Source organism: Eubalaena glacialis, chromosome 4, assembly GCF_028564815.1.
Source record: "Eubalaena glacialis isolate mEubGla1 chromosome 4, mEubGla1.1.hap2.+ XY, whole genome shotgun sequence".
NCBI lineage: Eukaryota > Metazoa > Chordata > Mammalia > Artiodactyla > Balaenidae > Eubalaena > Eubalaena glacialis.
The window spans coordinates 26,873,042-26,888,049 of NC_083719.1; the positions used below are offsets into that span (position 1 = coordinate 26,873,042).

At 39.6% G+C, this 15,008-nt stretch overlaps 1 protein-coding gene across 2 annotated transcripts in view; it reads right to left on the reverse strand.

Moving 5' to 3' along the window:
* The window catches only part of ZFR (zinc finger RNA binding protein), a 75,583-nt gene extending 62,753 nt beyond the window's left edge, over positions 1–12,830 (reverse strand). For both annotated transcript variants that reach the window (XM_061189159.1, XM_061189160.1), the window contains exons 1-2: positions 12,703–12,830; positions 12,303–12,402 (exon numbers count right to left, since the gene is read on the reverse strand). In XM_061189159.1, the coding sequence (XP_061045142.1) occupies positions 12,303–12,402; positions 12,703–12,739 (137 nt within the window). In that variant the 5' untranslated portion in view covers positions 12,740–12,830. The remainder of the gene's footprint in view (positions 1–12,302; positions 12,403–12,702) is intronic.
* Between the last annotated feature and the right edge of the window lie 2,178 nt (positions 12,831–15,008).

Below are 15,008 nucleotides of genomic sequence, written 5' to 3' on the forward strand. Positions count from 1 at the left end.
ATAACTTACGTGTACAAATGGCTTGTCCGCATACGCGGCATCCTACACCTCCGTTAGTTCCTATACAACAGTGGTTCTCAAAATGTGATCCAAGGACCGCTGAGCGTCCCTAAGACCGTTTCAGAGGGCTCAGGAGGTTGGTTCTCCCTTTTCAATTACAGATTGCCTTCATATATTTTAATCCGAACAATTTATTGCAACAGACTAAATGCAGAAGCAGGTATGAGAATCCACCTTAATTGAGATATTAAAAAGATTTGTAAAAATGTTAAACAATGCTTCTCATCTTACTACTTTCTCAGTGGTTGGAATATAGTTATTTTTCATAAAGATATTTTTGGTTAGCATGTAGTGGTTTTTTTTACTATTTTAAAACAATCTAAATATTTTTAAAATTTCTAAAATAGTAAATATTAGTATAATCCACATAAGCAAAAGCTTTTGGGGGTTTTTAATAATCAGAAGTTAGAAGGGTCCCCAAACCAAAAAGTTTGAGAACCACCATTTTATGATACAGAACATTAACTTAGAGTCTGTAATGGTATTCACCATTCATTTTCCTGCTCTTTACTTACTGCCCCTTCAAGCAAAATGTTTCCTTCTATCTTATGACATGGAAACAGTACTTGCTCTCAGGTAAAATGAGCACTGCAAAAGTGGCCAGAGCCCTAAGTCTGCTGCTTACAGCTGTGTAATAGTCTTATCTAGGGCTCCAAATCTCCTCCCAGTTTACCCGGTGTGCTGCTGTACAAATATTATTTTCTAAGTTAGCAGAGACATCAAAGGCATAGGGAAGTAATGGCTTAGAATTTTGGAACTCCCACACAAAACTAACAGAAGGTGAATTAGGAAAAAGCCCACTTCCTCCTTTAAGGGAGAACTGTAAGGAAACTTTCCTGTCTCAGCCTTGGCTCCAAGTAAAGGAGAGAAGCCTCTCCTGATAATTCTTAACAACAGGCCAGCACTCCCCTACTTTGGGCTCTGGAATTCACATTAGCTAACCAGGAAAACTAACTACTTGGTTTGGCATTTATTTACTTATTTATTTTCTTCCAGGTACCACAAAATGCTCATTCCTCTCTAACGCTACCATGTTCCAAAAAAGAGGAGATCTCAATCAAAAATCACAAACAAAACCCATAAGGAAACAAGATACTAGGAGCAAGAGTTTGAAAAAAAAAAGAAAGACTACAAGTATTAGTATTGGATATGAAATATAAAATAAGTACACTTAAAGAAGTAAAGAGACTATGGAAACCAAGACCAAGAACTAAGAGTTCAATCAAAAACAACCAGATGAATTAAAAAAAAAACAGAATTTCCAGAAATGAAATACAGTATATAAAAATTATAATCAGAAACTCAGAAAGGCATTATGTAACTGATTAGACATAGCTGGCAAAAAAAAATCTATAAAAATTACTCAGAAGGCACACAAAGAGATGAAAGATATTAAAGAGGTTAAAAGACCAGGAGAAAAGAATAAAAAATGGTAACTTAACAACTCACTGGAGTTGCAAATGAAGAAAAAGGGAGAGAGGAAACATCTAAATAGAATGTCTGATATAACAATCCTCAGATCCAGGAGCCCCCAACTAACCCTAAGTAGGATTAAATAAGGAATTCTCACCAATACGCATCTGAGTGAAACTGTAAACACCAAAGAGAGAGAAGCACAAGTAGCTTGAGGAAAAAAAATCCCTAGAAATTAAGTGATGACTTCTCAAGAATGAGAAGGGTGAAATGAAGATATTTTGAGATTAAAAAAGAGAGAAAAACCAAAAAAACATTGTTATCAGTAGACCCACATTAAAGGACATTCTCAAAGATTTACTTTAGGAAGAACGAAAATGATCTCAGAGTGAATGAATGTTAAATAATAATTTTAAAAAAAGTGGTAAATACGAAGGCAAATTTAAATACTCACTAGCTACATAAAACAATAATTTTGTTCAACAACGGTTGTGGGGTTAAGAACATCTGAAATATAGTACAACAAAAGCACAAAAATCAGGAGGGGACTGACCAAAGTTAAAACATTTTAAGTCCTGGTATTGTTTAGGAGAGTAAAGGTAATGATTAACTTTAGACTAAGTGAAATATGCTAAATTTCTGGAGGAACCACTATAGGACAAATGCGGAATGTTTCATTTCTGAAAGGCCATGAGGGAAACAAGTCTCAGTCAAGAAAATGTAGGCAGCTCCTGTCACTTACATTATTAAATGTGCTTCTTACCCCCTGGAAAAACATACTTTGTATGTGTTTGTTTCAATTTTGCATAAAATGGTAGAGTAACTGATAAAACTTTTTTATTTCTGTCTTTCTCTTGGCACACAAAACACAATTTAACCTTTCCATTAGTCCAAATTTAATGCTCAACACTGTTGGACTTTTCTAGGTCAAATTATGGCACTTTACGTATCTACAAAATCACTGACAAATTTATCTTTACATTTAGTATTTTATAATGTTGAGAATGATGCAAAATTAAACTTTCTCACAGAATCACCCCAAAGACAAACCACCTTTAAATATTCCTTAAACTTGTTATTGTAATGTCATGCTCCCATTAACCTTCACAGTGCTATTAAAACAATAACTGCATCATTGTAGAATTTTAGAAGAAATTTAAATTCAGGCTCTATTTTCTTCTTAAAAACTAGAATAAATAAAATAACTAATCCTACAATTTCTACCAACTCTTTAGATGGGTAGACTACAAGGGAGGGAGGGTGGTTAAATATATGAAAACCACTGACAGTTTTCTTGACATCTTTTAACTCTCAACATACCAGGAGAAATATCATTTGGGTCCATTGGACCGCTTACATTTTCTGTATTTTTGAGGTCATTTGACGATTTACATAAGAATAAGGAATAATGAAAATACTATTAGAAAATTTTAAATACAAAGTACAGTAAACCCCAATTTTTATTCCACATATACACAAAATGGACCATGTTCTCTGAACATAACTGCTCATCAACTTTCATGCATGAACATGGAACATGTCCATCCCATAAATGCTAATTCCACATTTCATATATTTCTCTAATGAGTTCTAACTTACCATTACTTTTGGTTCATCTTCCTGCATTTGAATTGTCAAAATGCAATGCTTAAAGAAGTTTTGAAATGTTTTATGGCTCATATTTTGTTGAAGAGAGATGGTCATTTACTTTGCTCCATAACTGTAAAACATTGTCAGTGTTTTTGCTTTGGAATGATCTAAAGAATCTTTTAATTTCTACACCATCTATTTCCTTCCAACTACCTTTGTATACATAGCTGCCTTAAGCATCTGTCCACTAATGAACCATATCGAGTAAATTTTGGTTCACAAACATCACAAAACATGAAAGATTTCTGCCACATATACTTTTAGCAAAATGGGATGTTCTGGAACTTGTCACAGAATATTACATAATGAAGTCCTTCCTGTTAACTAGATGAGAATACCTTACTTTCCTTTTTTATCCTTATATTGTTCACTCACTGATTCTTCAGTTTGAAAAAAATCATCTAGGACATTGTATCTATAGACTCTTAGGCTGAGATTTTGCTTATACAATCCATTTCACCATTATCATTTGTCTAGAGTGGTGCTATTTTTGTATTCATCTTATTTACCTAAGAGTTGTCAAATATTGTCTTGTGTTAACTTTCTTCTCTTTGCCAGTATGAACAGAGAATGAGTAATTCTGACTCCTCAACTGTGCTGAAGGAAAACTAAAAGCCAACTATTAAAGACAGCATCTCTCCTTTCTTTCATACCTTCTTGAAAGACGATGCAATACTTTAGGCAATGCAACATCCTCCAATTATTTCACTATTGTACTATCCTTCTAGGTCAGTGGTCCCCAACCTTTTTGGCACCAGGGACTGGTTTCGTGGAAGACAATTTTTCCATGGACGGGAGGGGGTGGTTCACGCAGTAATGCGAGCAATGGGAGCAGCAGATAAAGCTTCGCTCGCTTGCCCGCCGCTCACCTCCTGCTGTGAGGCCCGGTTCCTAACAGGCCATGGACCGGGACCGGTCCGCGGCCCGGGAGTTGGGGACCCCTGTTCTAGGTGCTTCCAACACCATTTTCCTATTGTATTAGTCTTCTTTTAACATAGTTAGGAATAAGTGATGAGTAAAGAGGAAATAATTCCTAGGATCATGAAATAGTAAAATGTTTCAAGATACAGAAAAATAAGATCACTAAGATTCCATACTCTAAATCTTAGACTTATAAAAAAAGATCCAGTGGATCTATATGGTAATTAAGATAAAATGAATTTTATTCCATTTTGAAAAATAAGCAAATTGTTTTCTTTGGAAGACCTCTAAGAAAGAAAAAGTCATGCAATGTTAATCCTTGTAAATATTTGTGAACAGAATTACTCAAAAAAGAAACAAACTATTGGGTACAATTAAAGCTGATGGATACCATAAATTAATTAAACCAAAGTGCTCTATAACTTTCTATACTCAACAAAAACACACCTTTCATTATGTCTCAAACATATTAACATTTCTTCAGAGAAAGGTATGAATATTCACACTGAGATGAAAATAAAAAATTAAAAATAGCCTCCCCCCCTTCATGTTAGTTCCTACTGTCAAGTTTTTTTTTTGCAAACTTACTAGCAGCGTTTTCAGAATTTTTTGGATTTCATAAATGTGAATAAGGAATTAAGCCTGTACAATAAGATCCCCAAATCCTCTAAATACAGAGCTAGGATAACCAGATATTCTGAAAGTAATGGATAGCAAATGAAGGATTTTAAGCAGAAGAGTGTTGGGATTAAATTTACATTTTATAGTGACCATTCTGCTTATAGTAAAAAATGGTTTGGGATGAGTGGGACTGGGGGAGTGAGAGAAGCAATAAAGCCATCTTCATAAATCACATCACTCTTTGCCCTCATCTATATGATTACTTTTTAAAAGGCTTTCTTACTGTTTTTCTTTTTTCTATCAAGTGTCAGATTTCCTCAAACCTCTTTTCAAGGAAGTTTTCTGCCCATTTAATGCTGACTACCATACGAACGTAATGCACTTTATACAATATATTATCTTTTCCCAGAAATAAAAAATGAATTAAAATTTTTATTTTCATTTAATTGATCTTCAAAAACAGTGCTTCCGAATACTTTAAGCCCATTTAACCTCTAGGACCCTCAAGAATTTATTGGTGGATAAACAACTGTATAGCACAGGGAACTACATTCAATATCCTGGGATAAACCATAATGGAAAAGAATGTGAAAAAGAATGTATACGTGTGTGTAACTGAGCTGCTTTGCTATACAGCAGAAATTCACACAACACTGTAAATCAACTGCACGTCAACTACAGCAACAAAAAATTTTATTTGAATACTAAATTAGACTACAAAACCTGTCTTATGCAAAATTTTATGCTTGTCTTTCTGTAGCTCCAAACGATCAGATTCTAGTTTTTCTATACTGGCTGCCCATGAAAATTATACCAAAGATTTTGCTAACTATCAATCCTTTATCCAGCCTCTCTAAAGCCCTAACATTGCTGATTACTCCATCTTCTTTTGGTTTTTATGAACACTACATTCTTTCAGCTCTGCCCACCCCGACCCTGTCCCAGTATTTGCTTCTTTCTTTGGCCCTACTTTAAACACCGATGTCCCCCAAGTTTGTAACTATGGCTCTGTTCTATTTTTTTTTTCCACTCATTCAAAAAACGTTTACTAAATGTTTGATGTATGACAGGCACTGTACTTTCTCTGGCTTCATCCATGCTCACAGCTATAATGGTGGATCACCACCATATGGATGATATTCGGATTTACACTACGACCCTTATCCCTCTTCTGAGCTCCATTTCCAAATGTCCACTGAATATAATATTAACATCGATGGAGATATATGTATGCAGGGGCTACTCTGAGCACTTTACAAATTTTATCTCATTGAATTCTCAAATCACAATGGAGACTGTAGAGGCCTCCAGGGATGCTGATAGTGTTGTTTTTTTGATCTGGGTGCTGGTTATACAGGTGTGTCCAGCTTATGACACTTCATCAAGCTATATTCTTATTATATGTGCAGTTCTTTTTATATATACCATACTTCGACGGAGAATTTTTTTAAAATTTCAATCCTATGAGGTAATTATTAGTATTATCTCTAATTTATAGATGAAGAAACTCAAGTACCAAAGGACTGTTTGCCCAATGTCACATGACAAATAGTAGAGGGATCCTGGATTCAGCTCAGCTAGCCTGACTACAGAACCTACCAACTACCAACCACATCAAGAATTTAATTCAGATAATTCCCTGGCAGTCCAGTGGTTAGGACTCTGCGCTTTCACTGCCGAGGGCTCGGGTTCAATCCCTGGTCTGGGAACTAAGATCCCGCGTGCCACGCAGTGCAGCATGCGGGGGTGGGGGTGGATTTAATTCATTCCTATCTTGGCTCAACACATTTTGTCTAAAATGACCTTCCCTCTATTTTCAGAATTAAAGACCATGAAGCCTACCTCAAACTCCATACTCAGAATCCTCCAATTCCCTATTTTAGTATTTCATTAAAACTCAGTTATGATCGCTATCATGGCATAGTTACCTGTAGGTATACCTGCCCCTACCCTCACCCCCCAAGACTGTAAACTCCTTGAAAGCAGGGACTATGCATACTGTAAGTTACTCCCTATGAACGTATTTTAATGTATATATTACATGAGGAGACTAATACTAAAACAAAAAAAGCCCAGTGTTCTTTGCTTCATTAATTCGCCCTCTGTAAGGATGAATTAAGAGCTGCACTGCACACAGCTTTCACAAAACACTAAGAAATGTTATACTCAGAATAACGACCCTAATTCTGATAGAGTGATGCCAAGGACAATGTTGTTGGCGCACTCCTCACCTTTAATCTCATTCTAGTAATTCTAACATACTTCGTCAATTACTACATTTATAAGCCCAAGGACTGTCTTCTGATTATCCTGATGGTGTACTTCTGAATAATAATTTGGTTGATTTGCTTTTTTTGACAAATACCTCTATTTAAACAGCTATATATTCTAATCCAACTGCCCATAAGCATACATCTATTTCTGGGCTCTCTATTTTAAGCCAATGATCTATTTGTCTATCCCTCTACCAATACCACATTTTCCTGTTTAATAACATCTTTTGGTCCCTGCTAATACAAGACCTTCCTTACGATATCTTACAAGACTGTCATGACTACTTTTGGACAAATACTCTCTTCACTATCAACATGAGAACTCCTTTATCAAGTTACCCCAAAAAGGCTGTTGTGATTTTTACTGCAATTACATTAAACATATAGACTACTTAGGAGAAAATCCATAATTTGATAGTATTGATTTTTTTTCACTGTATGAACACAGCCCATCTTCAATTATTTGTCTTCTTTTATGTCCTTTATAGCCTATTGCATTTTTTTCTTAAAGTGTTTTGCATATCTCATTAGTTTTATTTCTACTTAATAGATTTTGTGGCTATATAAAAAGGACTTATTTGAAATTTGATAATCTAATTCAACATTGCTGAAACAGGAGTGATCTTAGATCCAGAAAATTTGAACTCTTATTATTTCTCATATTAGTCTGTTGATTATAATCATGTTGCTTGCAAATAATTAAAAACTTGGAGGTCCCTATTAAACGGACACTGAAACTGAGGCCTCCAATTGATACTCAAGTACCTACTTTTAAAACATTTGAGATTATGAAGCTCTATATATAAAGTGTGTGATAGCCATCAACTAAGGAGAGCTTTTAAAACCCTTTTAGTATTATTATACAAATCTCTATAGAAAACTAGCATTGGTTAAATGCCTACTGAAAATCAAGCACTAGGCTAGGAAGTTTTATATTTAATAACTTCACCTCAAAGCAAGTTAGTTGAGGAAACTGAGTTGTAGAAAGATTAGGTGACTTGCACAAGCGTCTAAAGAGATAGAGTTGAGATTCAAATCCAAAGTCTGACTAGCTCAGGCCCTTTTCATTACAGTATACTGTGAGGCAGGTTATAAAAACACAGTCAAGCATACACCTTAAGCATTCTATACAGGGCTATTCTCCCTCATCCTACTCTTAAGGTTATTAATAACACATACAGGATATATCATCATTGTAAAAGCACTAATCCTTTTGGAAAGAAAATTTTCATTATTTCAAATTCATTCATGCAATATGAATCCTAAGATCTCTGATTCAACAATGGAAGAGCTGATATAATTAGCAGTTGCAGTAAATTTTTTTTTGGTAGAGCCAGTAAATTTCCATCACTAAGATCGGTTTCAAAAACCTGTTCACCTGGTTTTTTCACCATCTCAGTTAGTCATTACTTCTTTCTACCTTACTAGCGTTACTTTTATTCTTTCCTTCAAGATACAATATTCTTAACTCTACATTCAAATAAAAAGCAAAAAAGAGAAGGAAAAAAAGGAAAATTCACTGGCCAATCAACCTACCCAAGTTATCTTAGTGATGTGAAAAGATATTTATCCTTTAGGAACAGATGTCCTAAAGACATCTCAAGAATCACTAGATGAGATGCCTTCTTTTGACTAACAGATGCTTAATTTAAGCTAATGTCCAGACAACAGTCGAAATCCACTTAAACATTTATCATTTAACAACATTTGCTGAGATTCTAAGAATATGTGGGCAATTATTTTGTACCTTTATACAATCATTACTCTATAAAGTTTTTGAACTCAATTAATTCTAGATATTAAAAGGGTAAAAAAAAGTTGTCGAATGATTATTTTAAATAGCTAACTTTATTGAAGGTAGAATAACATTCAGATACCAATGATACACTAAGAGCTATAGATAGAACAAAGAAAATTAGTTTAAGCACAAGCTAAACATTTAGGTTATGCAAGTTAACAGACAAGCGTCTTGAGTAGATAGAGAGGTGACAAGAACGATATGACCAAGGCTTTTCTAAAGAATACGAGAAACTGGCTGTTTAAAACTCTCAAAGAAAAAGTTATGTCCTATTCATAGTGGGATATAATGGAATTACTTTAGTTTATATTACATATACATATTTGTTTATGCCACAAATCCCCTTCAAAAACTGAAGAACTCCTATGAGAACTTCTGTAAAACTGCCAATGAAGGAGACAAAAAAACTGATTTGATCCTATGATACTATTAATTAGAAAGTTTTTTCCACTGAGAATTATCTTTCTCACATTCTTTGCTACCCTAAGTTCTTACAACTGTTGAAATCATTTTTTTCAAGATTTATTATAAAATTAATGTCCGCCTAAAAGTTTTTAAGTATATCTTCTCAAACAAAAAAGGTACTCTACTGAAGTAGGTACCTATCTAACCAAGTTCCCTTTCTGCCATGAAGCCATTCTTATTTTTTCCTCACGCTTGAGATCTGCCTTGTCCTACACACCCCAAATTAACATTCTACCAGAAATATATACTTATAAACACAATAATTAATACTTAAAACCTTTCTGATTTTGTCATTGCCAAGGGGAAAAAAGCACATGAAAGGTAAGAAAATGAAGATTACATTTGCAATAGTGGCAAATGGCGCAATAGGTTTATTTACTAGCCTTAAAAAAATACAGAAAGCAGGAAGAAAAGCAATCAGTAGCTGATGGAACGCGTAGCACAAGGACTGAATAAATGCTTACCACAAAAGTATTTAATATGTATTATACAAAAGAAAAACCTGGTTTATCTAAAGGTTATTAGTAGTAGAACTTATAAGAGATCTTTACAACATCTCTTAAAGAACTTTGATACTTAGTATGCCATTATAAATCTCAAATATTAACAAGCAAAAAGAAAGTCTAAATTTAAAATAAATTTAATCAAATAGCTCACATAGTTGTAACCAAGAAAACTAAGAACTGGAATTAAATCTAGACTTAGAATAGTTACTCTTAGTTATCTGTACTCAACGACAGGTGAAGCAACTATTCACATAATCTACAGGTAAATGTTTAAGATCTCCTTGAGTTTACATCCTTCAAAAAAAATTTTTTTTTGCAAAGTAAGCCTTGGTCTTCCATGTCTCAAAGTTAAATTTTAATGATTTCTAGACAGGAAGAAAGAGGAGCACCATCACTGCATCTTTTGCATATGCTTTTATTATTAATGCTATTTGTTCATCTTCCTTGAACCAAGGTATTAGCATTATTGGACCTGATTTCTTTCCATTAAAAACAAACAATTCTATATAGTATGTTATATACAAGGACAGAGCATCTTAACAAAGTAATGTCAAAAAACTAGTCTTTTCTCATTAGACACACATATAACAAGCAATTTAATACTTTGGATTGCTGTTACAGTTTACTGAAACTTTATAAGATTCAAAGCCAAAGAAAAACTAGGTACAGAAATTCTGTAATAGCTTCCTATACTGGGATAAAATACATACATGCAAATATTTGATCAAAAAATGATTATCTTTAAATTGGCATTTCCTCCCCTCATTTCTATCTATAGGTTTGCATTAGAAAAAATATTTCAAAACTGCCACAAAGAACAAACCCACTACATTTTCAGTAAACAGTTAATAATCCAACAAATCTATCACTCTGTCCACAGTAACAGAAAAATACTGTGTAAAACAATTAAAACTTAAATGGTTCGATACAGCCTTGTGTAGGACACACAGTACTTGGTAGCAGTAGATTTATGGCACAGTGCTGATTAGCTATATCTTGTTTCCCAGAAAAAGAAAATGGCTTGATTTTTCTCTCTCTCCACGAAAATTATCTGCTCTTTATTAAAGTGGCTGAGACTTTGTTAGTTGTTTATCACAATTTGTAAGCAAAGAATTTTTAAAAAGTTTGAAAAGCCCCAAGATCGTGCCCCAATAATTTGTCATCTCAGTTCTTTTTCTGGAAATAAGCTTCAAGGTAAAAGAGACTTGTAAAAAAATGCCCCATGCGTTCAACGCATTTGACAATTAGTAGAATATTAATTTCATCAATAAAACACATTTATACATTTTAACATCTCTTAAAAATCAACGCGGTCTTAAGCACTGAGTCATATTTTAACTGGTAGTGTTTTTTTAGTGATACATAAAATAATGATACCCTTCCTTTACAATAAATGGTATCTTATAATTCCATGAAATATGGCAACTCTGTTCCTCAGAATTACAAGTTTTAACCGAAAATGATAGCCCAATTTTACAGATGAGGAAAATGAAAAACCAAATAAGAGATGTCCCCAACGTCATTAAAATCCGGAGCAAAAAAGACTGGAACCCAGGTCTTCTGGTTCCCAGTGATGTCCTTTCCATTAGACAACCCGCCGCCTGAAGTGAATGAGGTGAGAAAACTACCTGGGTTTATCAACCAATAGCTAATTTACCTAGTACACAGATATCTAATATACTCTCTCTCTCTATAAAAAGCTGATCACTTAGGAGCCCTGAACCCTTATGGCCTGAGTCTAAAGAGACTGTCTCAGACTGACTCAAAAGTAACAACAGAATCACTAACTCGGTACCTCACTTGCACTTTTCATTTCCCTGGAGGGGAAAGACCCGCCAAGGGAAATTACTGGCCCACCTGCAGCCTAAACGCAACAGCTAGAACAAAGCTGTGGACTCATTTATCAGCACTAGAAACTTCGCACATCTCTTCCAGTCTACCAGCTACACAATTCACAGGTGGTTGGTGTGTTCACCTCTCTCCTTGCAGGGAGAACTAAAGGAACCAAACGAATGCGATGACACCCACAGTCTGTTTGCGGGGATCGGGTGGAGGGCCAGGGGAGACCACGGGACGCAGGAGAAGGAACCCGAGAAAACAACACGTTATCTGGGATCGGGGGGCCGGAGCACCGGGCGAGGACCGGTGCCCGGGCGGCGGCGCGACTCCGCACTCCCCGAAAGGTGCCCTCGCCCACCGTCTCTTTCCCCAAGTGGGAGGGGGGTCGGAGGTGGGGACCGGCCCGGCGGGGGCGGAGACCGGAGGCTCCGCAGGGGCCGCGGCCTCGGCTCCCTCCCTCCCAGCCCGGCGGGGGTGGCGGCTCGGCTGCGAGGCCGCGGGAGGCCATTTTAGCTGCGAGGCCGCCGAAGGCCCGGGAGGCCCTCCGTGGACCCCGCCTCACCGTCTCCCGCTCCCGCCCCCACCGGGGCCGCTGTCCGCCCCGGGCCGGGCGAGGCCGCGGGGCTCGGCCTGCCGCCGGCCGGCGCTCGGAGGGGGGGGGCGCGGGGGGGCGGCGGGCGTGTGGGCGTCGTGTCGGCGGGATCCGGGCGGAGGGGCGAGCAGGGGGAGAGGAGAGAGAGGACGGGGAGCCGTTACCTATACTGGGCCGCAGCCGCCGCCGCCGCCGCCCCGCTGTGGGTGAATCCAAAGTAGTTGCCGGTCGCCATTTTGGCATCTTCCCCCAGCCGGCTGGGCACTGCGGCGGGCACGGAGAGTCGGGTCCCATGGCGGGAGAAGAGGCGCGGAGGGGCAGAGACGCCGAGGGAGGGAAGGGGAGAGAGAGAGAGAGAGAGGCGCCGTGAGAAGCTGCCCTCGCCGGGCCGGGCCGCGGCCGCGCCGCCTCCCCCTCCCGCCTCGCACTCCCTCACTCACTCGCACGCCCCGGTGGCGGCCGCCGCCTCCTCCCCAGGGCCTGCCCCAACCCCCCGCGCCTCCCCGCCGCCCCGGGCCGGGGAAGGGGCCACGCAGGGACCCCGACGGGGCACATTATACTCACCATAGGTGAAAGAAACTACAGGGCATATGGGAATCATGGGCTCGGGCTGCTGCTGCTGAACTCTGAACTCTCACCCGCTGCCTCCCTCCTCTGCCCCGCTCCTCCTCAGCGGAGAACCGACCGCCGCCTCCCGCCGCACTGCGCAGGCGCCCCCGCGCTCGGCACCCTGGGAGCTGTAGTCCCGCCGCCTTCGCGGCTCTGACGGGCGCGTGCCGGGACTCGGCCGAGGCGGGCCTGGGACGCCCTCCGGAGGAGGCGGGCTTGGTCTCCTCCGCTGTGGTGGCGAAGGCGAGCCGAGCCGCGCCGGCCGGGAGAGGGAATCGGGGAGAGTGACCCGAGAGAGTGACGTCTGCCAGCCTTTTCTTACTTTTCACTTCTTTCACTTTGGCGTGTGCATTTGTTCTCTCCCTTTCGCTCTTCTCCACCGTGCACTTTTCACCAGGACTTGAGCTGGACTAATTTGGATTTTTCCTTATTTCTCGCATTCCCGCTTCTTGTCCTTAGCCTTTAAAGTGGAGAAGGAAAGACGGGGAGAAGAGAAAGAGAAAAAGAACGGCAGGTGTGCTATTGCGTTGGATACCCCTTCCGAGCACTTCTCTTCTGGTCCCTTCTCCCACCCGCACCCACCCCTTGATTCCTACAGCGTGTATGGAGCCCTGACAAAGCGCCAGGCCCTCTTCTGGGTGCTGGAGATAGAGCAGTGAACAAAACAAAGTCCTTGTTCACACGGAATTTACTTTCTGGGAAAGGGGAGAGTGGGCGGCGGGAGGTTCCGACAATAGCCAAATAAATACGACGTCGGCTGGTGATTGCAGCTTGAAGAATAAAGCGTGGTAAAGAAGAGAGCGAGGGACGTGCTCCTTTATGTAGGGCGTGGATAGTGCAGCCAACGGATAGAGTCGTGAAGGGGGTGAGGGGGCAAACCTGGCTGACAGTCGGGGGAAGAGACAGAAAATGGAGGGTCCAATGGCAGGCGTGCTCGAGAGCAGCGAGGAGGTTAGGCTGGCTGGAGTCGAGTGACGGGGGGGTCCAGATCACAGAAGTTCTTGGTAAGAGTGGTGAATCTTTCATGGTAAGGACAGAAGGATACTCTCCCCACCGTGCAGGCGTGTCTTTGTTCCCTCTGCTTTCTCACTGTTTTCTCTTTACTTTCCCTGTGCATTTTCAAGCATTCTCTTTCCTCTTGCAGTCGCCCTTCTGACTACTTCTCCCACCTTACTTCTTTCCTGCCTTCCATCAGTGCCTAAGTGCTCCATTTCACCTCTTCCTCACCTTGTCCACAGCCATCCCCCGGACCCTCTGCTACTCGCCTCTCTGTATTGGATCTGAGCTGGATATGAGCATTAAAAAGAAACACGAAGGGTGAATCAGAACTGACTCACTAAGTTTAGGGCCTTATCCCACCTTCTCATGCCAGAGCAGAGACAGTACCTCAGTTCTTATTTGTGCCAACCCTGCTCCCCCATACCTCCTACAAAGGTACAGTTTCTAAAATCCTGTCTGAATTATCCTCTTATTCATTTCAAAAGAGAGAAAATGTAGAATATTTGAGAAAAATCAATGTCACTGTTTTTCAGAATACTGATGTTTCTCCAGGCAAAAGTTATCTGTGCTCCAAGTGTGTTGCTAGGGGAAAAAAAACCAAACATCTCCTACACATAAGATATTAGAACTGCATTTTAAAGGTAATTTGCCTTGAACTTCATGGAGCAATCAAGCCTTCAAGGCGCTGACTGTAACTGCTTTGATAAATTTGCACTATTAGTTACTAGGCTATTTGACTAAAACTGGAGGAGAAAAGACAGGTGTTAATCACCTGCCCAAGAAGATTCTTTTTCGGCCAATTTTGTGCTTGGTTGCTTGGCAGGCATTTAGAGGATGGAAAGAGGGCTGCAGGCACACCCCAGTGAGCAGTCAGGTAACTAGAAAGAGGGAGGCGTGCCTCTTCTCTTTGGTAACTGTTCCTAGGGGTCAGGGTAGGTGTGGCAGCAGGAATGGCCTCAATCTGCCCCTGATTTGGGATTCTTTAAGGAAGGAGTTTTGGACAGGGCTTGGAATCAAGAAAACTCGGGTGCTTTTCCTGGGCATTTAGTAGTGGAATGACCTGGGTACATTATTTAACCTTTCTGAACCTGTATGACAGGAATAACAATAACGCTCACAGGATTGTGGTGGGGATTAAATGAGGTAGCATTTCTGTAAAACAACAGTCATTCACACTTCAGCCAGAGTGATGAGTTCAAAATGAAAATCTGATCAAACGCTTCTGTGCTTCACCGCCCTCTTAGCATAAAGCAAAACTTCCA